Genomic DNA, 27,360 nt, shown 5'->3' on the forward strand with positions numbered 1-27,360 from the left:
GGGAATTGCATGATTTTGAATGATAGTTGCAGATTTTTTTTGCGTTTCAGAAATAAAAAAAAAAATAATAAACTTCAAATTCTTTTTTTTTTTAAGCACAGAATGTCACCCACTCAAGTTTATCAGAAAGTAAAACAGTATCACATAAATAAAAAATATCTTATCGGTTGCCATTGATATCGGTTACTCTTGCAGGTTGCCATCAAAAAATCAAAACTTTATTAATTAAAAATACTTTCAGAACATACTGTAACTCCCCCTACACATAATTTTTATCGGGCATGCGACATAGAAATTGTTTTATCAAATATTTCTTTATGACTTATCTTTACATTTGAAATATTATTTAACAGAATTCTCGGAAAGATTATTTATCAATTTGATAAAACAGGACTCAGGATAAACTAAAGGTAAGATATGAATTGATTCTTACATTATTTGTTAGAGAGATTTTTTATTACTATACAACTTGTTGATTTTTGTTGATGCTCTTATTATGTTTCATTGCGTGTTTATGTTTATGTTATTATAAACGTTCATATAATTTATTTGCAAAATATAAAGGGGAGGGATCTCATAGTGTCATTAGACATCCATTGTATTTTTCATACAGATACTCATTTACATGAAAGGAAGAAATATAAAATAGAATTTGTTTACATCGCTCAGATTCACTGTAAAAAATTCCGTATCAAATTATGGAACTTTCATACGTAAAATATATTTTTTACCGTAAAATATTGTACCGTAATTTTTACTGTAATATTGATTTAATTAAAGAGATTAAGTGCTTTTACGAAACTTTTTGAGTGATTTTACTGTAAAAATTAAAGTATATCATATTTTTTGTTTCGTAACATGTCCCGTTAAATATGGGTTTTTGGTAAAAAGAATACCGGCTTCCTGTGTGCCGGTACTTTTTACCGTGTTTTTTTATCCATAATTTTTCTGCAATGTAATGGTATGTTTCAAAAATGAAGATTTTTATTTAACTAACCCATCTTAAAATACTTAATTTTATTCCCGTTAATTCAGTGATAAATTATAATCTAGTGTAAGAAGCTCCGAAAATATCATAATATATTATTTATAAATAGTTTCAAGTACTCCGTCTTTATTGTTATGGCTATGATAATATTTAATTTTCAATTTTCAAAATGTAGATTTGGTTAAAACAAGCCTTAATCTTTATTAAACCTATGTATAGAGGCAAATGACTTTTTAAGTTAGATAATTATTCATGCATTGTAAAAAATTCTGGAAACAATTACCGCAAAAAGTTTTTAAAATCCATTTTACCCTAAAATCTTTTTTTGCCGTAAAATTTTACATCGTAATTTTTACACCAATTTTTACTTAATTACAGTGATTTTAGAGTAAATATTACTTTAAAATTACGGTACATTAGATTTTTTGTTCCACAATATTCTACATTAAAAATAGATTTTAGAATAAAAAGCACTGCTACTCTGAGTGCTGGTACGTTTTACCGTGACTTATTGCGGATTTTTTTACACAGTGGTTCTATAAACACTTTTATAGCTTTTAATATAAACAATTAGTTATAAGACTTAAATCAGACTTATACATTATATATAGAAAAAAAGTACAGAAAAGAAAGTAAGAAAATTGCAATGGAAAATGACTTAATGCGGGAATTAATTAAACTGAAATAAAAATTAGTAGAATTAAATATGAAGAAAATAAATATAACCTAATGATCAAGGTACGAATTTTAAAACAAAGTAAATAAAGGCAATTATTTATTTTCTTAAAATCCGTTTCAAAATATATATTTCATTTATAAATATAAATTTAAAAATACTTATACTAATTTCAATAATTTAATTTCTATAGGTGTTATTCTTGCAACTATAAAAACGTTATACAATGTCTGTAAATCAGCCTCCATGTTATGAAGATGCTTTAGCAGGTATTGTTTACATCGTTAAAGTATTTCATTTAACATTTAAGCTTTTTTGTTCTTATGCAGTTTAGTTAGCACACGTAAGAAATATATATATTATTTTGTTTTAAGCAAAATGATGAAGCAATTTTTTTAAAAGCTCCGTTTTAATAAACATTAGTACTCTTTTTATGTTTAGAACACCTCAAAATGTTTTATAAATTAATTTATATCCTGTATAAAAAATTAATTTCTTATAAGAGTTACAATTTGAATGATGATACTAAAATGCTACTCAGAATGTAAAATAAGGACAGTTGAATTTGTTTTTATTGAAGGTTAGACATCAAGTGATAGTACAAGTTGTCAGTGTAAAGATGGTTTTTTTAAATCAAAGCATAGACAGAAAATTTATACTTCTTTCATGACAATAGAAAAACTTTCACTGCTCCTCAAGAAACCCGCAAGATCCATATATTGCAAATAGAATCTTTTAGTAAAAATAAAGGACTCTTTTTAATCAAATTGGAGATATATTCTCACATAACAAGACTGATTAATGCAATTTCAGTTCAACAACTAACTTTCTACTAAGAAAAGTCATATATAAATTTGTTCTGTTCCAATCTCATCAGAAACTTTTTTCCAACTTTTTAATAAATAAAAAAATTAAGCTTTGTTAGAAATTGAAGATTATTTAAAATTGTTTAATGTCTGTTTTTGAAGTTTACTCAATTCAAATTAAATAGTTTTTCCATAGAAAAGCAAGTATATAAAGGGCTTAGCTCTTAGCTCAGTGGAATCGTTTTTTCAAGCTCCCTTGAAGAAGCAACATCAAGTTATGGCAAGAATAAAAAAAACATTTTCAAACTTTGGAAGATTTCTGTCCATCTTTTTAGTTTTAAGTAAAATGACTATTATTTAAAATATTGCCAGAAAGTTAAGAAATATAATATTCAATAATATAATACTGATAAAAATAATTTTTCTTAATGAGACATTTTCTAAAAGATAGTTACTGAATAGAGCCCGGATTTTGATGACCTAAAAAATCTCAACTAATGCCCTTAAAAAGTGCAAAAAATGCCCTTAAAAATGCAAAAATTGCGCAAAAATGCTTTGCTCTTTAAAATTATTATGAGTCATTTAAAAGATATAAAGCAATGCAATAATTGTTCTACGCTCATTAAAGTTTGAAAAATATGTTTTATATCCTAAAATAACAAAAAAAAGGAAAATATATTGACACCAAAATATTTTTATTTTGTATAGAAACTTTAATGGATATAACATTTTCCATCTCATAATATTACTAAATATCAAAATTACATTGGATTATTAAATGTTTTTTGATAATTTGAAATGTAAACGAGCGTCTCTTGTCTGAAAGTAAATTTTCATTCCTGCAAAAGCTTCTTTCAACGTCTACTGATGTTATAGGTGCGTACTTGAAAAAGACGGTCTTACTTACTGACAATTCTTCTTCAATTTGAAAAGATGTTGCTTCACCTGTTAATATCCTATAGATTTTCTTTAGTGTTTGGAAGCCAGTGCAATAATGAAAATTGATAAAAAATAATAAAAATTGCAAAAAATTAACAGAAAACTTTAAAAAAAGCATTAAAATGCAAAATACGCCCCAAAATTTCAAGAAAAATGCCTTATAAATCTAAAAAAAATGCTCTAAAAGACAAAAAATGTCCAAAAATGCAAAAAATGCAAAAAAATGCAAATGTCATTAAAATCCGGGCTTTATTACTGAAAGTAAAAGTGGAGGGTGGAAAACTGTTACCTATGCTAAAAAAACTTGAATCAACTTGTTTTTATTTCATAATTAACGTGAAAACTGATGGTGTAATTATTATGGTCTATTATAATCAAACAAACTTAAGGGTATTGTAACTCAAGTTTGTTTCGTGACTGCAGATTGCATAAAAGGATTTTATAAGTTGAGGAAAAATAAATACGATTAAAAAAATTTAAAAATTACATATTAAGCATTACTTTTTATTACTATTAAAATATATTTTTCAGCTGGACCATCAAAGTGTATGCCGTACATCAATAAAGGTTTTGAGAGAGATCATGGTTAGTTTGACATTATTAAATTATTTTGTGAAGTATATTTATAGATTAATATAGAATGAAAAAATTTTATAATAAGTATTTTCTCACATAATGAATCTTACAAATAAATGAATATATTTCCAGATAATACACTACCTCCTACAGCTCCATCTATGACATACATGGAAGAACCCCAGATGGTGCTTCCAGAGTGAGTGAATATTTTAAAATATTTGTAAATATAGTTATGCATTCAGAAAATTAAATAAATAAAATATAAAGCAGCTCTTTGAAATATTTATAATTAAATTTAAATATTTACTATTTATTACCTTTTTTGCAAATTTCATTGATGTATTTTAACTATTTATATGGGTCATTCTCACAAAAACAGTCATTTTCATGTCCCCAGTATATTTTATGTTTGTTTTACAGCTTACGAAAAAAAAAAATTCAGGGAAAGTGTCCTTCAGAATGCAAGCTAACAAAAGAATAAAAATAAAACTATCAATTTTTATTTTTTATTTATTTTAGGTAATTAAAATATACCAATATGTCATTCCCTCACTTGTCCCCACTGCTGATTTAAAAAAAGAAAAAAATTGTTACTGAAATAAAAAAATTTTTTTTACAAATTCGTGTTTTTTATTTCAGAATACTAAAATATAGAATTCAGAAAATCAATTTTAAATTTAATTTCTGATAAAAATATTAACACAGCACTATTTTAAACTTTGTCCCCAGTGCTTCGCGTCATTCCCTCACAACAATGTTCTTATCACCTGCAATCTTCTTAGAATAAAAATATTTTAATAAAAACTTCAGAAGTTAACAACTGAGATCATAGAACAAAATTGCAGTATGTTTCCATCTTCAACTTAAAGAAGCCTTGCTGTGGAATAAATTTGAATGAATCAAACCAGGTAAAATTTTTTACATTTGTCATTCCGTCATGTCATTTTTTAGAGTAAAATAAAATACAACTTCATCGAGAAAGTGGATAATTATATGTTGCTTTCTTGTATGAATATAATTGTATGGGATTGACTTCAGAAATTAATTAGGCCTAACTGTTATTTTTAAATTTTATTGAATTCGTCATTCCCTCACTAGTGTATGAAGTGAGGGAATGACGCTGAAGTGAGGGAATGATTCAAGATGAGTATATTATTAAATTTTTTTTTGTTCAATCGTGCCAGCCAATTTTACTTCCCAAACCTGTAAAAACTATTAAATATATAAGAGTAAGTTACAATAAATATTAGATATACTTAGTATGTTATCATTTTCAAACTTTAGGTAGATGTAACTTAGATAAAAACATGTATTAAAATAAAATATCATTCCCTCACTATTAATGTCATTCCCTCACTTTTTAAATAGTGAAAATAATTAATTTACTTATTAATTAATTTGAAAAATAAATTAAAAAATTAATAAATTAATTTATTAAATTAATTAATTTATTTATTAAATTAATTAATTAATTATTAACTATTATAAATTAATTAATTATAAATTAATTATTTAAAAAATTAATTAATTTAAATATTAAGTATATTTTATAGTATATATACTTTCTTTATAATGCCATTACATATTTCTATTAATATAAAAAGTTTCAGAGCTTTTTATTCACTTTACTTTTTCGGGATTTTATGAACTGAAAAATGACAGTTTTCGTGAGAATGACCCATATATATACATTTTTATCGGTAATTTTTCTTAATAACTACATTGAATTCTAAAAATAATTCAAAAAATCAGTAAAAAGCTGCTCAATTCAAAAAATGTTCGAATGAAGTAAAAATATGTTATTTTTTAATAATTTATAAGTTTGTTTAATTCTATAATTTTATGTTATAAAACAATTTTTAAATGTTATGTTAGCTACTCTTCTTAAAATATACAGATGAATTGCTACTTAAAACTTCAGTGAAATTGAATATTTTAGAATAATAATTTTATTACTGAATGTTCTGCAAGTAACACTTTACGCATATATTTCTCTCTGTTTTAAAATAAACTTTTTCTTTAAATAAATGAAATAAAAAAAACTGATAATATGATGGGTTTTAATTTGCTTCGTTTAAAGTTCATTTCTTAACTTTAAGAAGTTTGAAAACCAAAGTTAATTTATGCCAACTTCAAACTTTTTGTTTCGTATTTAATTGAAATTATTAATGAATATCTATGTGTAAATACCAATTATTTATGTAAATTTATAATGCAAGTCTTAACATATAAATACCAATAATTTAAAGAATTAAGAGTTTTTTAAACATTGATGTTTAGCTAAATATTTTTTTTATTTAGATTTCACGGTCTATCTAATGAGGGAATAAGAAATGCATGTTATGAATATGTGGATGATACTTGTTGTTATGGAACACGAGCAATAAGAGACATGATTTTTCAAAACATCACAAGCTCCTGTTCTTTACACGTAAGAAAGATTTATTATTTCATGTACCACCTGCAATTCATGATTTAAAAAATTAACTCGATTTATTTTTGAATGTTGCATTTAATGGCACATAACGGCATTTTACTTAAATCTTGTATTTGACACCACATAGCGACATTTGATTCCTGCAGTCTTTTAAATATATAGTTAATGAAGGCCATGGACTCTAACAACAGTTTATTTTAAAATATTTGAGTTTTTACATTTGAAACGTGTAGCAGAATTCAGTTAAATAACATAAAATCATCTTATTGTAAAAAATTCTCGACTTTTGTGCCAAAGAACACATTTTTAAACATTGCTCAATATTTAAAAGCTATTCAGTATCACAAAGTTATTTACAAGGTAAATAACTTTGTGATACTGAACGCAATTGCAGGTGGTGCAAAATGAATTGCGTTCAAAAAAATGAATTGCAGGTGGGCCATGAATGAATATCCTGAACCACCTGCAATTTATTTTTATTGAAAAAATTTTTTATTCTACAAGTTTGTATTTATTTTTTTCCAGTATAAATTAGAATCATTTACAGAGAAAAGGCAGTCGGCTAGCAGAGAAACACCATATCACGGTAAGTAAAATGAATCATTCTATTTCATTTTTGAAAAAAAAAATTCATTCTCCCAAAAACTTAACTTTTACCTTAATGTGATATTTTAAAACATGATTCATTAGTTATAAATTGCTCACAAAGTCACAATCCATACATACATTATGTACATAGTCAAAAATCACAAATTATTTCTTTGAAATAAGATTGAACTTAAACAAAACTACTGAATTTGACTAAAACTTAAATTCGTTTGATGTAAAACATTTGATATGGCATTCCCTATATTCAATTGAAATATAACTCTATTTATCGTAAGGCATTAAATTAGATTTGACAAGTTTGTTTACGTCTAAAATACTAGTTAATTCGTCATAAAATACATACTTGAAGTTAAGTTTCGAGGTTTCGAAAAGAAACAAAAAGTAGAATAAATAAATTAAGCATTTTTAATTATTAGGGCGTTAACACCCCCTTCTCGTTATCGCCTGTCGATTCCTGAACAGCATTTGCAATTAATTATGGATCGTCTTACAATCGATGTTCGCTTCGCTCGTTAACCAGTTATGTAGTAGGGGAGAGTGGGGTCAATTGTAAAATTTTCTTCTGAACTATTTTTAACTAACAAAAAATCCAAATATTATTAGTATTAATTGGCAGACGAGTAAAGTAGACTATCCTCTACTAGAAATACCTTATTTTAAATGTTATTATATTAGTTATTAACAATTTTTGACAGTCGTGCACTTGTTACAATTGTCCCCACTTACGGGGTCAATTGTAACAAGTGCACGATTAATTGAATTGTTCATAAATTCAACTAAAACATAGTTAATTATACATATTATCATAGTTGGGATATATTTTTTTATTGATCAAAATAGTAGTGATATTTTAGGAGTAAAAATAATAATGAGCAGAGACCTAAAGGGTTAAACTTTTAACTTTAAGGGGTTAAACATTTCCATTTATGCTGTGAAAGGTGACAAATAAAATAATGCACATGCAACATAATATAAATGATATAGGAAACTATTGGTGGCTCTTAAAAAGTTAAGTAATGGTTTGTAAACATAAGATTATTTATTTTCAGCTGTTGCAATCGTCCCTTTACTTATTGTTACAATCGTCCCCCAGACGCCATTTCAGCTTCATTTGTTAAAAACAATGCTAGTTAATTAACAAAACTAATCTTTTTTTTTTGAAATGGTAATTAAGGTGTCCACTTACATATTCGGTTAATAAGTTTTATTTGTTTAAACAAAATTACTTTGTTACAATATAATATTCTAATACCAAAAAAAGTACTTACATAGCTTGAAAATATCTTTTGTGATGTAACTCTTTCAAAACAACATAAAAATGGTTGCCAGCAAGGGTGCACATGTGGATTTATTAAATACACCTTGTGCGCCACCTAGGAACCAAATCTAGAGCCCGAACACAAAATTTTTGCTCTGTTACAATCGTACCCTGTTACAATTGACTCCACTCTCCCCTACATTGTAAAAAATTTTGTATACAATTTGTAAAAAGTACTAGCACTCAGGCTGGCGATACGTTTTACAATAAACTCTATTCTTGCCGGAGCAGATTATTGAACAAAACGTAATTTTTTCAGTGATAATTACCGTAAAATAACTTAATCACTCCAATTAAATAAAGGTTACTGTAAAACTTACGGTATACTTTACGGTAAATATATATTCGTCGGTAAAATGGATTTTATGGTTGATGCTCCCAAAGTGTCGGTACTTTATACTGCAATTTGATCCGGAATTGTTTTCAGTGTAACCAGTTCTCTAGTATTCTTTCGCTTACCAGCACATAGTAATGAACAGTAATTTACCAAATTTATTGTCTTACAGGCGTGTTGTTTTTAAACTTATTATCATACAATAAAAAATAGTATAATGAAGTAGTTTGATAATAGAGTGGAAATGAAATAATATTTTCTGGTAGCTTAGTGGTTAATATATTTTTTATTTTATTTTATGACCGTCGTTGAACAGCCGACCCAATTTTTTGAGTTTACAACTACGTAGCCTTGTAATTTTGAACCCATTCTAGAAGACAAGGGAACTCTTGGATCAAGTATAGTGAAAAAATTGTCTTTGTGGAGGACGGCTTGTCAGGAACTAACAAGCAATCTGCGTTACATGGAGAAGAAAACCACGAAACTATCCCATTGTTAGGGGACTCAAACCCATGATCTATCTACCACTGAGGATATTTTACATCAGCACTGCAGTCGGTGCAAGCCGGGTGCGGAATTTCTATCGACTAGTTTTCGTTGGCCATCGAATCTGGTTCACCTCATTGTCGAACTCTCTATCCCCTGAGCAGATTCTAGTGGTCACCATAGTAAAAATAATTGGTTTTGGTATTTCTCACACGTTAAAGAAATTTAATTAAATTTTAATACATTCTGATAATCCTAGACCGCGCTTTTTTCGAAGTTTGAATTAAAAGGTTGTTCCAGAAAATAAAATTATAATACTTTTAAGAATGCAAATTATTCTTTAAGTTGTTTATAACGAACGTCCGTATTGTATTGCCTGAAAATCTCAAGCAAGAAAATTAGTTTCCTATTTATTTTATTCATGCTTATTTAAAATCACTCACTAATAGATATTTATTTTTTAGGGCAAGATATTGATGGTCCAGAGAATGGCCCGCCACCAGCTATTTGGAACATAAGGGTCAGCACTCCCACGAAGTTCGAAGACGGAAGGAGATATGTTGAAATTCCTCATACAGCTTATGTTAAAACTTGTTGGAATTGCAGTGGAAGGGGTGAAGTCACTTGTTCTTCCTGTGGAGGGTCTGGATCGGTAAAATATGCTCTTTTTTTTGTTGTCAATTTTCAGTTTTGGGGCGTTAAACCACATAGCGGATGTACTTCTTTTATTTTTATTATTTAACTTCGTCGATTTGAAATTGTGCACCCAACGCAGAAGACAAGACACTCCAAGGTAGAGTAGTGGAAGAGTTTATACAAAACTAACCCACATACGGAGATGAAATAATACGGAGATGAAATTACGGACGGTAAAGAGTCCCCCGAACAGTTTAGATACGATATTTTTCGATTACATTTAAATAGGTAGCAAACAATTAAAAAATTGTTGCGTGAAGTTTTTATTTTTTTTTATTTGGGGGTGGTTTCTTTTTTTTCCTATTATTCTCGAAGTATTTGATAAAGCGCTATTTGATTTATTTATTTTCAATTGCAGAGTTTTCTTTTTCGATCAAACATATATCATTTTAGAGTGATAAAGAAGTAATTTCTCTTATAAAAATAAATCAGGCATCTAAGTTTTTTGGTATAGTAAATGGTTACTGGTGCAAGTTAAATCTATCGTGTCACAAAGTCCTCTATGTTCTATTTAAAAAAAATAATCATACCTCTAGGAGTACTTAATTGGAGATTGATCGTTTTCTGGCTCAGGTCGAAATTACGATCTATGGATGAATGAATGAATGTATGAACGAGCTGCGACGCATGTCCAGCTTATGCCATATTCTTGGCCTTAGTTGGAGCCTCTGAAGAACAAGAGAAGCACAATCTGTCTCAAATTGGTGTGGTATCAAAAATCAAGCTTGCGGTTATTAGCTAGTGACATTAGAAACAACAACAACACAACAACTTAAAACAGTGAGATTCTAAAGAGAGTTAATGTTAGGAACATAGTTGCGTTCAGTCTCAGTTTAATGATGGGAAAGAAATGCCCTCCGGTAGATATTTTTTGACGTTTCAGCGAAACAATTACTTGAATATTTGGAGAACTAATTATTAGGAAACGTGCCACCGAGGTCTCTGGTTCGATCCTCGGGTCGAGCGCGGTTGACTCAGCCTTTCATATCTTCAGTGGGTCGATAAATGAGTACCAAGCATGCTTAGAAACTAAAGGGGGTTCCGCGTTCGGCTGACCACCTGACCGGAGCATCCGCTTCTGCACCCCAGAGCCTAAGGTCAGGAAAACTGAGATGGGAACAATAGGCCTTGGCCCTCTATGGGCTGTCGAGGCGCTGAGTTTAGTAATTATTAGGAAAAAAATTAGAAACTTCAAAAAACTTTATTTGAGGTTAAGGCAAGTAGAACTTAAATAAATTATTGTGGATGAATATCAGAGCAACATTTTTATAAACTAAAACCACTCTTAGCGATTTCTTTTGTAAATTGTAAAGAAACATATGCTCAGTTTTATAGATTCTTTTGAGAAAAAAAGAAATCAATTATGAGTAAATTATTTATTTTTAGGAAATAAAAGCGATGTATTCGAACGAAAAAACAAGAAGAACAAATCAGTATTTATTCGTAACGAATTTTGACAGTTTCGTAGTGTAAAAAATTTCTTTTCGAATTTTATGATACATGAGTTAATTCTTTACTTAAGAAACGAGTTTTAAAAAATACATAATACCTTGAACGTCTGCATTATCATTTTATGTCATATTTCAATATAAAAAATCTTTTAATTTCAATTTATGATGTCGTGAAAAACATATTTTAACAATTACGTGAAAAAAATGTTTCAGGAATTATATATTTTTACAGAAAAGTTTTTATTTTAAAAACGTGTCTTGTTAAATAACTTATAAAACGAGTTAAACTTCTGCATAATCGCAATATGTCATAGATTTACGCAAAAAAATATATTAAATCAAGTTCATGAAATCGTGAAGAACTTATTTTAGCAATTACGTGAAAAAACATGTTTTAAGAATTATATAATTTTATAGAAAAGTTCTTATTTTGAAAACGTCTCTTGTTAGATAACTTAAAAAACGAGTTTAAAAAACTACATAATATCTTGAACTTCTGCATAATCGTAATATGTCATAGATCTACGTAAAAAATGTATTAAATCAAGTCGTGAAAAACTTATTTTAGCAATTACGTGAAAAAAAAACATGTTTTAACAATTATATATTTTTACAGAAAAGTATTTATCCAAAAAAAAAAAAAAAAAAAAACGTCTTTTATCAATTTTACGATACGTCAATTCTTTTCACGAAAACTTCGTTAGAAAAATTTTACGAAATTTTATAAATGGAAATAATTGACTTAACGTGGAACTACGTAACACGTTTCATTTATCGCAATGGCTGTGCTTAAAATGTTCGATTTTTAAACTATTGTTCTATTTTTAGAGTTCGTGCAGCTCTTGTAGTGGCAGTGGGCGAGATAGTGAGGACAATTCATGCTCAAGCTGTGGTGGTTCAGGAAGTAGCTCGTAAGGATATTTATTTAAATATTTGTAAAAGAAAAAATTTTTAGGAAATATTTTTCATACTAATGAAAAATGTGAACTTATTATTTATGTTAGTCATGCTGAAAAAATTCTTGTAAAAGATTAGGAACAAATTTCGTGTTTCCGAACACAAAGGGTGGCAATTACTTTATACCAAAGTAGTGTCCAACTGCACCAAAATCAAGGGCAGGTTCTTAGTGCAAAGAACTATCTAGAAAGTTCTTTTACACTTTTTGGTGCAAAGTAATCGCTGCCATTTATTTTCAATTCTGTAACTCTAATATTTATAATTACTGTAAAATACTCATAAAAATCAATAAACTTACTCTTACAGACAATATAAAATACGAATCAGTAATTCAGGTTTCATACATAATCTAATTTGCTTATAATTTTACATAATAAATATTTGCTTATAAATGAAACACACGCAGAAAAGAGGATAGAATTTATTCATTATGAAATCATTTAATATGGTTCTCAGAGATATTAAAATTAAAATACAAATATCTATTTTGCATAACTGAAAACATATTTCAATCTAATATAATAAGTATCTTATATACTTTACAATAAGTATCTAATATACTCTATCAGCAGCAAATTTAAGCTGTAAAATTTTTTAATATGTCTTAACAACAAAAGTGGCGGTAAAAAATTTAGATAAATTAACACCCCAGATAAAATTCTTGGTGTAATCAAATATCAAGGGCAGTTTATGGTATCGTTAAACTTCAAGATTGTTCCATTATATAACTCTTGATGCAAAGTAGAGTAGTTACCACCATTTTAAGATAGACAATCATAAGCAACTGAAGCTGTCAGATATTACTAGCTTCATTTATCAACAAGTAGGAAATAAAAGTTGAGGTGTTAACAAATGCTCAAAAACAGGATAAATTTTTATGACTTGCCAGACGTAAATGAGAAGAAACGAAAGTGATTTGAAATATAAAATGTAAAATTGCCAACGAAAAATGGACAAATAAAGGTGAGAAATAAAATTAGAAGAACCACAGTTGCCGAGAGAGAAAAAAGATGAAAGCAGAACAAGCAAAACCACCGTTACCGAGAGGGACAATCATTTTTGTTTTTTTTCATTTACGTCTGGCGTGTCTTCAATACGGGAGTATGTTTTTGAACATTTGAAACATGTCTACTGTTATTTCCTATTTGTATATTTTTGAAGCGAATGAAGTTTTTAATCTAATAATATCCTTACTTCTTATTTACACCTTTAAAAGACGATATTTCGCAAGCTTTAATGGAAGAGTTGCAAATGAGAAATAAATTTATTTAAGTAATTTATTGGATTATCTAAATGTTTACATTCACCAGAGAATGTCAATTTCTATTACAGTTTGGGTTATTCCGCTAAACTATATGATATATTTTGCCTTTTGGTTAGAAATATTTTAGTAAAACTAATCGAAATTTGTAAAACTTATAAAATTGAAAATGGTTGTAATTTCCCTTTACAGTTGCATTTGGTGCAGTGGAAGTGGAAAAGTAACATGCAGCACCTGTGATGGTCACGGTAAACTCAAACATTATGAAGAGCTTATTGTTACATGGTAAGAAATTTTTTTTTCAGCGTATACGATTTCATTTAAGTTTTCTTGTTTGAAATATTGATTTTAAAAGAGGGAATGGAGTAAGATGCTCAAGGTTAAAAATCGCGGTGGTTTTCTTTTTACTTCAAGAGTAGGAAGCATTATTGAAAACATTTATCAAAATTTTAAAATTTCAAGTCGATAAAAACTTGATTTTGTTGATAAAAGTTGTTAAACCATTTTTCTTTGCCTTATGTCTTAATTTATAATCAATAATAATAATGTAATACAATAAAATATAATATTAAAACATAGTGAAATAGAACCAAATAGTAAAATATAATAGTAAAACATTGTCTTGTGATATGAATTTCAATTTTGATTTTTTGGGGTTATTTTTTTAAAAAGCATAAATATACAAATCTTAAATTTCATGTTCAAAAATGTGAAATTTGGATTATAAAGAATCAGTAAAAAAGGGTAATACTTAAATTAATTAATACTAGGAAAGGTGATATTTAAATTAATTGTTTATCGAATTTAAATGAAACCCTTATTGTGCCAGAAATGATTTGTTCTGTGTAGATATTTAAATTGTTTACAAACATTAAAAATTTCCTGTGACGCAAAAATATTTGCAATTACAAATTGAAATTATTTTTAAGAAAGTCTAATTAAAAATGTAACTAGCCAGGAAAAAGGTTATTAAAATGATAATTTGCGTTACATTTAACTCTAGAAGGAGACAAACTTGACTTTAATTTCTCAATATTCAAATGAATAAAACTGTAATGGTAAAAGTATGTGTGAAAAATGTTGGAGCTTATTTATTTGCGTTAATTTTTAGTCTAGATGTTTTTACGCTAATTAAAAAGAATAAATTTTATAAGAATTATTCATATAATTGTTCCTTTAAATATCTGTATTACAGGAAAAATAACGTTGACAATTTCGTGGCCAATCCCATGAATATACCTGAAAAGCTGCTTATTAAATCTGCTGGTAGAATAATTTTTATTGAGGAAAATCCAGTGGTATGTACAACATATATATAATAAGTAAATAAATATGATGTTGATTGCAGTTTTCGTTACAACTGTGAAAAAATAATGTTTTTTTATTTAGGATAACTCTGTGAACAATGAAAAAAGTTTTATACCGGCTTATAAAAAGCCGGTTCCGGTATGATACTGGATCCGGTATTATACCGCGGACCCAGTATCATACCGGAATCATTGTTTCATAAGCAGGTATCAAATTGATTCCAGTATGATACCGGATCCAGTATCATACCAGTATCGTTGTTTCATAAGCCGGTATCAAACTGAGTCCAGTATGATCCCGGAGCCAGTATCAAACCGGAATCGTTGTTTCATAAGCCGGTATCAAATTGAGTTCAGTATGATCCCGAACCCAGTATTACTGGAATCGTTGTTTCATAAGTCGGTACGAAATTCACCCCAGTATGATACCGAACCTAGTGCTATACGGTGTTTCATCAGCCGGTATCATATTGGCTCTAGTATGATGCAAAATCAGATATAATACCGGATGGTGTTCACAAGCTAGTAGGATACTGGCTCCGGTATAATATCTAAATACCTCGAGGTATCCGACTGTGATGAAATTTTCCGCTGTCTTCAAAAGTATTAAAATTTTTACTGTATCTTTAATGAGCAAGGTTAACATAGGGTTCGCTTCCTAGGTTCGAATCCCGGCGTTGGCAGGTCAATCGGAATTAAGTTCTTGACTCGCATTGACTACAGTGCTGACATAAAGTATTCCCATTGATAGATGTATCATGGGTTAGAATATCTTTAACGTCGGGCTAACCGAGGGAGTATTTTTATGTAAAGCAGGTGTGTGTTAGTTTTATCAAAAAGTCCTCTACGAAGGCTGGTTTATCTCAATGCTTGATTCAGAAGTTTAATTGTCTTCTGGATTGAATTCAAAATTACAAGGATACGGAGTTAAACATTTATTGTCGTAAACTCAACTTTGAGTCGGCCGCTGAACTTTGATTATAATACCAATTCAGTTAATTGGACTTAAGATGACAAACATCAGTTGGTGCAGTTTTTGAAACCCGTGTCTTTAAATGGAGCATCTATTTAAATACCACATCCTCTATATGGAAGGCTGTGAGAAAAAAAATCATTTGACCAATGAGTATTCTGTGATTGCCACTATAGTGTTAACAATTAATGTTCTCACTTTTGAAATGAATTGACATTACATTATTATGAGATTTCTTTGTGAAATTATTGTTCAGGTTTCACCATTGACACATTCACCGGATGCATTACTAAACGAGCAGTCGTTTTGCCTAATAAATAAGCACAGAAGAGATTTCTCAAATCAACTCATTCTTATGCAAGTAAGTTAAAACATATTGTTCTGAAATTAAATACCACACTGTTAAAAATTCCGAGCCACGTTGCTCCAAAAAAATCGTATTCATTTTCTGGTTACATAAAATAGAGCTGAGTTGTACCATATTTTGTTATTTTCACTAGCTCCAAATATTAGTAGAAGGATGAACCAAACGTAGGTGCACCAAACGAAGAAACAAAACACCTACTTTCATTCTTTTTCTTATTAAAGCAGAGAAAGATTGCATCATCGATAGGTATTTTTAAAGCACTTAAATACAGGCCAAGATTGCGATTTACTGTATCAAAATTATTTACCTTAAGTTGGTTATTTTATGATATTCTCTAACCATTTCATTCCACCAATCAAACTCAAAACAGCAACATATAGGAAATGTGCTTTAATTAATGCAAACAAGTCATTTACCCATCGAAATAAGTTTATATTTAAAACAACATGCATTTAGTTGTTCCGATACACCGAGACCGAGTTTTAAAGAAAACATGGCGTCGTAAACAAATATAGTTAAGTTTACAGATAAAGTTTTGTGTCTTTTACCGAATTTTGGTGCTGTCTGTTGCACGATTTCGATCATACTACACAATTTATAGTGTAAGTAAAATAAAATGATCTTTCATTTAACTTAAGCTTAGGTATAATGAGAAACTTAGATCCAAATACTGGTAAAAGAGTTTTCTTACAGTGCAATTCAGAAAAATAAGATAACTATCTATATCTGAGTCCCACTAAGCTGAAATATTTGCTAAACATATAATAGTGGACTTAAAAAATTATAATTCAACTGATTGCTAACACAAATTTTACAACTAAATGTAATATTTATCTGCATTTACATTTTAAAAAAAAGAAGGAAGGATAGGGGTGACTTTCAATGTTTCAAGTTTTTTCCTTTGAATAGATCACCATTAAATGTCATAATATTTTCTATTTCATCTCTGCTCTGTAAAAAAATTCTGGATATTACTTTGGTAAAAAGTACCACCACCCAGAGTTCCGGTACTCTTTACTGTGAAATCTTTTTTCTACTGGAACATGTTACAGAACAAAAAATCTGATATATCGCAATTTTTGCAGTAATAATTACCCTCAAATTACTGAATCATTCTAATTAAATAAGTATTACGGTATAATAATTTACGGTAACATGGACTTTACGGATAATGCACCCAAAGTGCCGTTACTTTATACCGTAATTTTATCTGGAATTTTTTTGCAATACGCTCGAGGAAAAATAGTTAAATCTTCCCTAGAGCGTATAGCTTTCGCTGACAACGCCACATTATATCAGCGTTACAATAACAACATTGTTATTATCGTAATATTATATTTACTACATATATGAGAAATTGAATAAAAAAATTTTTTAGTCTTGTAATGGCTGGCAATATTACTTTTTTATAAATTTCAACCAAAACCTTTTCTTAAATTATTAAAACTGATGACGCATGCTATGCAGATAACGTACATAACTACGATTACGTGAATGTATCATTAGTCTTGGTCTTAAATAATTAATTATCATGTTACTAATTTAACTCAAAGCGTAAAATTTCATGTAAAAGCCAAAAACACTTTATAATTGAAAAGCTTGTGACATTTTAATAATGAGCCACTTATCATTGCTTCATTCGCAATAATCATTGCTTTTAGGAAACATTTTTGATGATTTCCATACTTTCGGCAATCTATTACAATAGTTTTTACTCAGGCAGTATGCAGAAGCGTATCTAGGACTTACAGCGTACGGGGACAAATTCAGTTTTTGCGTCCTTTTACAGTATGATCTCAAACTTCGGGACAATTTTAAATTTTTGATTGCGCAAAAGTTGAAGTACATCGCATTTGGCTTCGAAATGTTAAATGCTAAATTTAAAAAAAGAATTCAAATGAGCTTGGGAATTTTAAAGTTATATATATTTAAAACAACAACTGTGTACATTTACATTCTTTTGATTTCTTTTTGTAATTTAATAGTTTATAATATTGACATAGTTTCGACTACATTTTGACGATTTGATCGCTTTTATTGTTTTTGACTTCTTAATTAAATGGCATTTCTTTGGATATTTTCCATTCAGCGTATGGCTAATTTGTTCAAAAAAGAAAACTGCTTGCGAAGCAATTTAAACCATTCATTTTCAAATTTTTCCGCTCGCAAGTTAATAAATTCTCAAAAATTCGGGTTTTATTACCACAGTTAGAAAAAAATGCAAAAAGAGAAGTTAATTTAACCAAATAAATGATTTTTATGCCATGCTCTATATGCTCTATAACAATATGATAAAATTACCAAATTTTCAAATGTGTACCAAATTTTATCCCACTATTCTAAGTATATTTTTCATTCAATGAATCGCTAATTTGTCAGAAAAAAAGGAAAGAAACCTGCGTGCAAGGCAATTTAAACTATTCATTTGGTAATTTTTCCGTTCAGAAAGATAACAAATTACCGGAAATTCTAGTTTTATTACCACATATTTAGCAAAAAATAAAAATAAAACCAAAAAAATCATCCGAATGTCATGTTCTATGATAATTTGATGAAATTAAAAAATTCTGCAACATGTGCCGAATTTTATAACATTAAAACCCTATTTTATTATTTGTTTTACCAGAATCATTACTAAAGCTCTTCGATATAAATCACCGAGCTTATTGGTGTTCCCATAGAGCCAGAAACACGGCAAAGTTTACCATGTTCTGTTAGTTTTGACTATCCTTTTTTTTTCTCAGTGCATACATAAATTAATTCAATCCAATTTAATTTTACCAAATTTTCATTGCATCTATTATATGCTTTGCCATTTCTCTTTGGTGGTTTTATTATTTAAATATCTCTTCATTATTTATTTACATATGTATTTAATTAATTCATAATTTTTTTTTAGAGACAAACTCTTCGTGCTATCCCTATTACAAAGGTGGACTATGCTTGGAAAAGAAAAGTTGGGGAATTCTATGTCTACAGTTTTGAGAATGAAGTCTATTTTGAAAAATACCCTCAAAAATGTTGCTGTTGTATTTGCTGCTAGTAAAACATTATGTAAAAACTGGTGCAAATATGAGACATGACTTTTGTACCGTTTGTAGAAAAATGAATTTCACGACTCGAATATGAAGCAATTTTCAAAGCAAAGAGCTTTGTAATCCCTTTTTTTTGTTTTTTAAAAGTAAAAAATATATAATATCCTATTTAAATTTTATAAATCTCTCTCAAATTAAATGGGATTTTTATGGTAGATGCATAGAGAAAGAAAATCTCTGGAAAAATTTCTGTATCGCATGGAAATGATATTTCTGCTTAAAAGCAATAATATGGGTGTTAAAACTCAAAGTATGCGGTATTTAATCCTTATTATTTGAAAGATTTCCCGTTCATTTAGTAACGCCGGAAATTTTGGTCTTAAAAATTATAGTTCTTATTATCACACATTTACTAAAAATTTTAAAACAGAAATATAAATTTAATCGAATAAATAGTTTTTATAGTTATTTCTACATTGTTAGAATTTTCCTTCTAAAGTTACGGTAAAATGACCGGCAGCAACCTGTCCATACAATTAACCGTAAAGTTTACGGTAAAGATCATTTTTTACCTCTACATTTTCAAATCCGTTTACAACTGGAATGGTCAAAAAAGTTACGAATAGAAAACTATAAGGTTTCTTAACCATGGAAATACTAGACTTTTTTTTGTTGTCTTAAACAGGTTTATGGTGCTGCCATATTGGCGTCAAAGAGAATATCGTGTTTTAATAGTCCAGGGTTACGAATTTGGGAGTGGAGAACACTCTGGAATGTTTTGTGGCGAAGAAATGTCGTGGTGCCAACGCTGGGATTCCAACCCCCCATTCAGTTGACCATAAGAATGACAGAGTAGCCCTCTCGGCAACAATATGTACCCAGCTGCAAGGAACCAAGGGGCTTCATTAGGTGGGCCCAGTTGATGCGATAAAATTCTGGTTGTTTAACCGTATTAGGTGAAAGCAGTTAATAAACGATTTTCTCACTGTTTTCAGTTTGAATACCATTTTATTTATGGTTTGCTTGGATATAGTTAAATAACAGTTAAATAATTTATAATTTAATCTTTTCTCCCGAGAAATTTCTAGCAGTGTTAGGTATTAAGATAAAATTCCCAAACTTAACCACATTTGCCAAATTTCGTCACATATTATAAGGCCATATTTTACTTTTAATTTCCCCAAAATCATTATCAAAACGCTCTAGTAAAAATTACCGAGTTTATGAAGCCAGAAGCATGGGGAATTTTACTATGTTCTGGTAGTTTTGTTCATGTTTGTTTTCGGTGTGGGTTTGACGTAAAAAAATTTATTATTTTTAAATGATTTATAACATAAAAAAGTCAAAAAGCGTGCTTGAAAAATTGGTTTTTTCTTGAAAGTTTTAGATTTTTTCAAAATTTTTGAACCGATTTCGTTTTGCAATTTTAAAATATACTCCTTAATTTAAAAAGTGGTATTAACTGGTTAATGAAAATTTTACAAAAATAAAACTTTATTAAATTATTTTTTTAAAAGAATGAGAAAAGAACTAGTAATTGTTTTACATTTATGGAAAAATAATAAACCATAAATCACAAAAAATATCAAGTATGCTTAACAGTATTTTCTTAGGCAAAAAGAATATTTTGAACTTCTCCTTTTAAATATCATTTCAAAGGAAGAAACATTTGGTAAGTTCTAGTAAACTTTAATTCAAAATCTTATTTTTGGATAAATGTAGCAAATTTTGAATGTAGCTTATTTTGGATGGATGAAGCAAATAAAAATTGAAAGGTAAAAATTTAAGTAAATAAATAACAAGATAATAATTTAAATAAATAACAAGAGACAAAATTTGAAGCATACATAGGACTAAAAGCTAAATTTTTTCTTTGTGTTTTATTGTCTAATCTGGATCAGTTTTAAAAATCTTTTTAAACCATGTTTCTGTGTCATCTGTATTTTCTGTTTATTTACTTTCGTACTAATAATACAATAAGAAATATAATTATATTTAATACTTCATAGACTGCTACCTAACTCAGAGCTCTCTTTGATATTGGCTTTGTGGTTTTGATAATGTGTATCTTAGACTACATTGAACACTTTCCAAGAGTTGATGACCTCAAATACACAACAAACTTTTTAGAACAAAAATTTATCTGAATCAATTATGATACTTCAGTCTATATTTATATAATTTGTGGAATAAATTAATAAAAAGAAGTAAATTTTTTATTTGTATATATGTATATAATTTAAACATGTGATTTTGTTTCTTATCTTGCTGTTATTTTGTTCTTTGTTTCTTTTGTTTATAATCTGAATATGTTTGTGATAGGCACAAATGGTATAATTGTAGTAATATAACGCACAAACATCATGTTACTAAAAATTGGCTGTTTTATATCAACATGAACAGAAAAATAAAATTTTCTTTAATTCTAATATGTAGAAATAAGTTATGCTCCATTGTTTACTCATTTCTGTGTACAAATATTGAAACGATTAATTTTGTAAATAAATTTATTGTTCACGAAAATTTAATAAAGTTGTTAAATGCTCAAATATTTTGAATCCTCAGCATATTGTGTTTTTCTTAAAATTTTTATTCCTGTAAATATTTATATGTTTGTATATAGGTTAAAAAAATTTTTTAATTTAAAAAATAAAGTAATATTTTTCACAAGAGCTTTGTTTTATCGTTTATTTGTTTTTAATATTCATCTCAAACTCACGCAACATCTAAATGTTTTTGCAATAATTTTCATAAATATTTAGAAAAATTTTGCTAATCAAAAAATAACCATTGAATGTAAAAGAAAAGTTTTTGATATATTAATATCAAAATAACATAGAAACACAAAATTTTATTTAAATCAAATTTTTCTATGAAAAAGGGAGATGGAGATTTTAATTGTTTTTAAAACTTTAGGTTCATAGATGCATAGTAGAAAATATATTATAAGCTAAGTTTCTGACTATTGTATGAAAGAACAATTGAATTCAAGCTTTTATATTAGCGTTATTAAATAAATAAGTTAAATTCAAGTTTGTTATCTTTCGTTTATGATTCAATTCAAATCAGTTTTCATCTATGAGAGAAAAAAAAATCCGGTGAGATTACAGTATCAGTACTGAAGGTTAGAGCTCTGTTGTTGTTTGAAAAATTCAAGAAATTTTCATTATTCGCCACTTCTTGCAACGAAGCGATGCCGAATAATTTTTCAAACATTGACAATCATCTAGGTGTGCTCATATATTTTCTAAGAATTCATTTTGTAATATTTTTTTTTAAAATTAATTTTACAGTTTGGGTGGTCTTACATCGATGATTGATAATACTTATTTACAAGCAGTTTCATATAACTGAGTAACTCGATTAATGATAGTGAATCACATTTTAGTGAGCAGTAAACGATACATATAAAAATCAGTGCAATAAAAAAGGGCTTATTTCTATTATACAATCAAACACAATATGTTCATGTTCTTATCTTTATTATGATAAAAATTTCTTATCATTTGCTTTATTTAAAGTAAACACTCACATTTTTTGAATGAAAGAAAGAAAAGTACCGAACAGAAAGGGACAGTTGGTATTTTATTAAAAAAACATACATTTAGATTTAAGGTGAGTTGTATTCATGTTACTGTATTGAATAATTTTCATACAAACACAATTTTTAAAATATGCTGTAATTTTCGTAATGCATGCTGTAATTGTGCTAAAAAATTTTAATTCGATTTAAAATTGATAACATGAATTACGACTTCTTGTAGTGTTTCAATGTATGTTTAATAATAATTTAATAATTTTTTAGAAATGAAAGTCATATTTAAATTTTTGTTGTCAAAGTTTAAATATTTTGATTTTTTAAGTTAAATATATGTTTTTAACGCTATATATATTAGTTTTAGAAAATATTTCTGTAGAACAAGAAAGATTGTATTTTTAGGATAATGGCTCAGTTGTTAAAGGCTCTAAATTGTTATTGAAAAAAACTGGGGTTCGATCCTCAGAGCCGGCATTAGGCCTACCCAATTTATTGATATTTTTCAATTTGTTTGAGATTCAAGAAGGTATAGTGAGCATTGATGACCTTTTAATAATAATCATGCTTTGGTCACAAAATTGAAGAACCTAAAACTCCAAGTCACCCAAACTAACCCACAAAGCGCTGTTGCTAGCATGCGTACTTTACTTTAAAACAATGACATTAATGTTATTTTAATAAGCAATTTATTACAACAATTGCGGATTTCGGATTAGATATGGAATACAGAAATAAATGCATTATGAATAATAAAATAATTGCGTTAAACTAAAAAGAAAATCGGTACCTTTCCGGGTGAAATTAAGTTCAACTATTTTTCTTTTAAATGCTTTTTTTTTAATTTAATTTTTTTTAAAGTTCATTTTGTGTTCAAAAAATAAATACAATTTAAAATTTTTTTTTTAAATTTATAAATAATTTGGTGAATATCTACGTTTTTTGGCTACTTTTCGTTTGCGCCAGGCTAACCGAAAAGTAACAGAATAATTGAAACATACAAGAAATTGTACTAGAATTCTTTATTTTGCTTGAATCAATGAATTTGCATTCATTTGTATAGTGGTAGATTTCATGCTTTTATAGCTTTAAATGTTGTGTATTAAAAGCGAGTATTTTTTTTTTTTTTGTAATATATAATATTATTTATCGTCAATTCGTTTTGTTATTTTTAGAAAAATATTGCCATGGAAAAGCCACCGAGTTACGAAGCTGCCATGGCAGGTAAATAAAAATTGTGCTATGATAAAGCGTTTCCTATTCATTCAGAACTCTTAAAAAGTACTATTTGAATAAAATGAGATTTAATTATGCTTGTAATGAATTATACGTTTATTTAATTCTGGACAATAGATGGAAAGAGAAGCCTACATTTGTCCCAAAAATTATAATATTGTATGTTTATGGAATTTACCTTGAATTAAGTTTTTTTTTAAATGCAAAATTTTATGCTTAATAAAAATACAGGGTTTCGCGTAAAGACGAACCTTAATATGCATTTTAAAGCCCTTATTAAAAAAAGCAGAAAAAGTATACATATTAAGAGAAACAAACCGGAGTTGTAAGATGATTTTTAGAAAAGCCTTCAACTTTTAACTTTGAATTATACCAGTTTCGTTGTTTATTGCATTCGTCTAAATCTACTGTGATTTGTTAGATTTTGAAAACGTTTCTTTCCCGTTTTTCAATATCCTAAATGTGTATAATTTTCTTCATTTTTGATAATTTTTCCAAAAAAAAAAAAAAAAAAAAAAAAAAAACATATTTCACGTGGTTTTTGCGGAACACTCTGTTTTTAACGCACATTGGATTTAATTGGATTGGAAAATGCGTAAATTGAAGTTATTCCAGTTATAAAGTATTGCAGAGCTTGTCTATAAAAAAGATGATAACAAATCTAATAAAGTATTTATATAGCTTACTTTTACATACACGAAAATATAGTTTCATACGCACAATAAATTTATTTATAATGTATTTATATTTTTATTTTGTAACACCTTGGAGTTGAAATATTAATATAAAACAATTTTTGTTTTTAGAATTACTTGCTCCTATGGCACTGAAGTCATATAAAAAATTAACACAAGCGAAAACAAAGATATTTAAGAAAAATAAATTAACAAAGAACTAAAAGAATCTTGGATAATTTTCAAATTCAGTGTTATGAAAAATATTAGAAGTAATGCGTTAATCCTAATTCTACGTAAAAGAGAAATTAAGAAATCGAAAAACGATTTTCCAATCACTTATATAAGGGGTTTTCTTTTTGCGCCCGAAAGCCGCAGCAATATTCAGGAAATTAAGCGGAGCAGCATGAGTTTGATAATGCGGGTAAAGAAATTCAGTAGCAGGAAAGTAAGATGCTGATTTTTTTTTCTAATTTTGTTAGACATTGCGAAGCATTCTATAGATATACACTAGACATTCAACTATTCACTCATAGCGAGTTCACAGTTTCGGAAAGAAAAAAAACTATTTTCACAAATTTATTGATGGAAAATACAAAAAGCTATTTAGCTAATATTTTCTCGAGCTTTTCAACAATATTAGTAGTTCTGTCTTTTGTAAAGAATCTACTGTTTCTGGGATGCCAAATATATTACCCAAAGTGGGCTAAATCACTGATAAAACATAAATATAAGTACTAACCAAAGGATTGAATTTTTAAGTTTTTTAACACTAGCTTATATTTTTATTACAGTAAAATTTTATCGAAGCATGAATAATCTGTTCCATTCGTTGATTCATCCATTAGTACACAGAACACAAAATTGTTTACATTTGAATTCGCTTAATAAATACCATGAATTACTTTATTCAACAATAATCTTTAAAACTAAAATAAAGATATTTGTTTTTAAATTTTTAATATTTACCCTTTTTTTATAATTTTAGAAAGTAATAGAAGGCGTTCAGCTCCTGCAATGACTTCGCAAGTACCAATTACTCCTCCCATACTTTCCGAAGTATCTACTACTTCCATTGTACTTTCTGAAGCTCCTACGTCTCAACCAGTACTTTCTGAAGTACCTACGACTCTTTCCGTAATTCCAGAAGTACCTAAAAATCCTCCAGTACATTCTTAGCCAACGTAAGTTTATTTAATTTATTTCGCCAATGAACAAATAAATAAATAAACAGCACTAAATATTATATTTATCTTAGTTCTTTTTATTAAATATTACAGTTTTAAATACCCGTACTTATTATTTTTATATACAACTTAACCACAAAATAATTCAACGATTGAACTTAAAATGTTATTTTTTTCCAAATATGCTGTAAATATTGAAGTACATTTTTGAGCATTCCTAATTTTTAGCTACTTTTAAAAAGATTGGAAGTATGTGCCCGAATTTAAATATCTGAATTGAAAATATGTGATATTTCATTCTGAAATAAGTTTATTAAAAAAATTTGTTTTTCTTTTGCTCTGACAGAATTCGATAATCTATGGTCTGAGATTGATAAGTTTTTTTTCTTTTACATTTGTTACTCCTAATGTTTTTAAAGTTTTTGCACCCCTTTTTACTTGGATTCTAGAAGCATTCATTAAGAGTGATCTTTACAGAGCTTCTAGAAGAAATGAGACAGATATGTATTTGAACATAAAATAAACATGTTCGTATTTTTTGTCTTTCTAGTTTCGGAAACTTAACAGATGAAACAATAAGAAAAGTGTGCTACGATTTCACTGCAAAAAACAACGAAAATGGAACAAGAGTAAGGGCATGCCAGCATAAGACACACAATCCAATCAAAACCAATGCTCTTGCTAAGTCATGTAGTTGTTTCATTTTCAAAAGCGAATGTTCTAGTAAGACTATGAAACCGCAACATTTTTTTTAAAAACAATTATATGATATCTATCGTAAATGATAGGAGGAATTCAATTTCTGTCAGACGTGTTTAACTTTTGAAAGTTTTTATATTGTTTTGAGAGCATATTTGTATAATTTGATAACGAAATAAACCGGAGATCTTTGCAAAACGTTATGTGGACAATTATTGAATTTCGTTATACTTAATAAAGTTGGTAGTTTCCTATTTTACTAACACAGAATGTCACGGGCTGTTAAAAATGTAAAAAGTAGTGATTAATAAATTGCGAAAATTCATTAACAGAGGAAAAAATTAGTACGTTTCTTTCAATTTACGATTATATTTGAATGCAAGGTATGTTTTCGCTATAAATTTGAATTGTAAGTTATGGTGGCATTTACGATTGAAGAATTAAGTGGATTAAATAAATAAGAATAAATTGAGTTGCTACCACTTCATACAATTTTAGGCTCCCTTGCCACCCCTGCTAACAATTAAAAAATAGCTTTACACCACAGCTTTTACAGAACATTATTACATCATGGCGGTTCGAAACATAACGTATACAGAACTCAGTGGCTCACTTTTATCAACAATATAATTTTATTACTTTGTATCTTATTATTTTATTACTTTGTATGCAGAGTAAAACAACGGAAAATTCAATATTTACAATAAACAATACTTCTCTTTTGGGTTTCACTTATGAAGAAATTAAAAAAATTGCATTTATAATCAAGATAAGATATTTTAAATATGGTAATATTTTAAATATGAGGAA

At 28.0% G+C, this 27,360-nt stretch overlaps 1 protein-coding gene and 1 long non-coding RNA gene across 2 annotated transcripts; both read left to right on the plus strand.

Moving 5' to 3' along the window:
* Positions 1-269: 269 nt before the first annotated feature.
* On the plus strand, positions 270-19,358 carry LOC147807691 (protein SSUH2 homolog). The gene is made up of 12 exons (XM_087165545.1): positions 270-410; positions 1,858-1,933; positions 3,941-3,994; positions 4,118-4,184; positions 6,290-6,419; positions 6,951-7,011; positions 9,637-9,824; positions 12,148-12,230; positions 13,730-13,822; positions 14,733-14,835; positions 16,074-16,178; positions 19,084-19,358. Exons 2-12 carry the CDS (start codon positions 1,891-1,893, stop codon positions 19,225-19,227), a joined length of 1,071 nt encoding a protein of 356 aa, XP_087021671.1. The 5' UTR covers positions 270-410; positions 1,858-1,890; the 3' UTR covers positions 19,228-19,358.
* A 3,371-nt stretch (positions 19,359-22,729) lies between these two features.
* On the plus strand, positions 22,730-26,748 carry LOC147807692 (uncharacterized). The gene is made up of 4 exons (XR_015434555.1): positions 22,730-22,834; positions 23,930-23,978; positions 25,653-25,848; positions 26,402-26,748. It is a non-coding gene; the product is annotated as an uncharacterized LOC147807692 (long non-coding RNA).
* Positions 26,749-27,360: the final 612 nt, after the last annotated feature.

This window comes from Parasteatoda tepidariorum, chromosome 6 (assembly GCF_982258835.1).
Source record: "Parasteatoda tepidariorum strain Cologne lab strain chromosome 6, Ptep-v5.0, whole genome shotgun sequence".
In the NCBI taxonomy this organism is placed as follows: Eukaryota; Metazoa; Arthropoda; class Arachnida; order Araneae; family Theridiidae; genus Parasteatoda; species Parasteatoda tepidariorum.

What these genes read in the sequence shown, in the direction of transcription:
- LOC147807691 (XM_087165545.1), top strand. Translation starts at nt 1,891, where the DNA reads ATGTCTGTAAATCAGCCTCCATGTTATGAAGATGCTTTAGCAG. An exon ending in CAGAGAAACACCATATCACG is followed by an intron (nt 7,012 to 9,636) that starts GTAAGTAAAATG and finishes TTTATTTTTTAG; the next exon opens with GGCAAGATATTGATGGTCCA. An exon ending in ATCAACTCATTCTTATGCAA is followed by an intron (nt 16,179 to 19,083) that starts GTAAGTTAAAAC and finishes ATTTTTTTTTAG; the next exon opens with AGACAAACTCTTCGTGCTAT.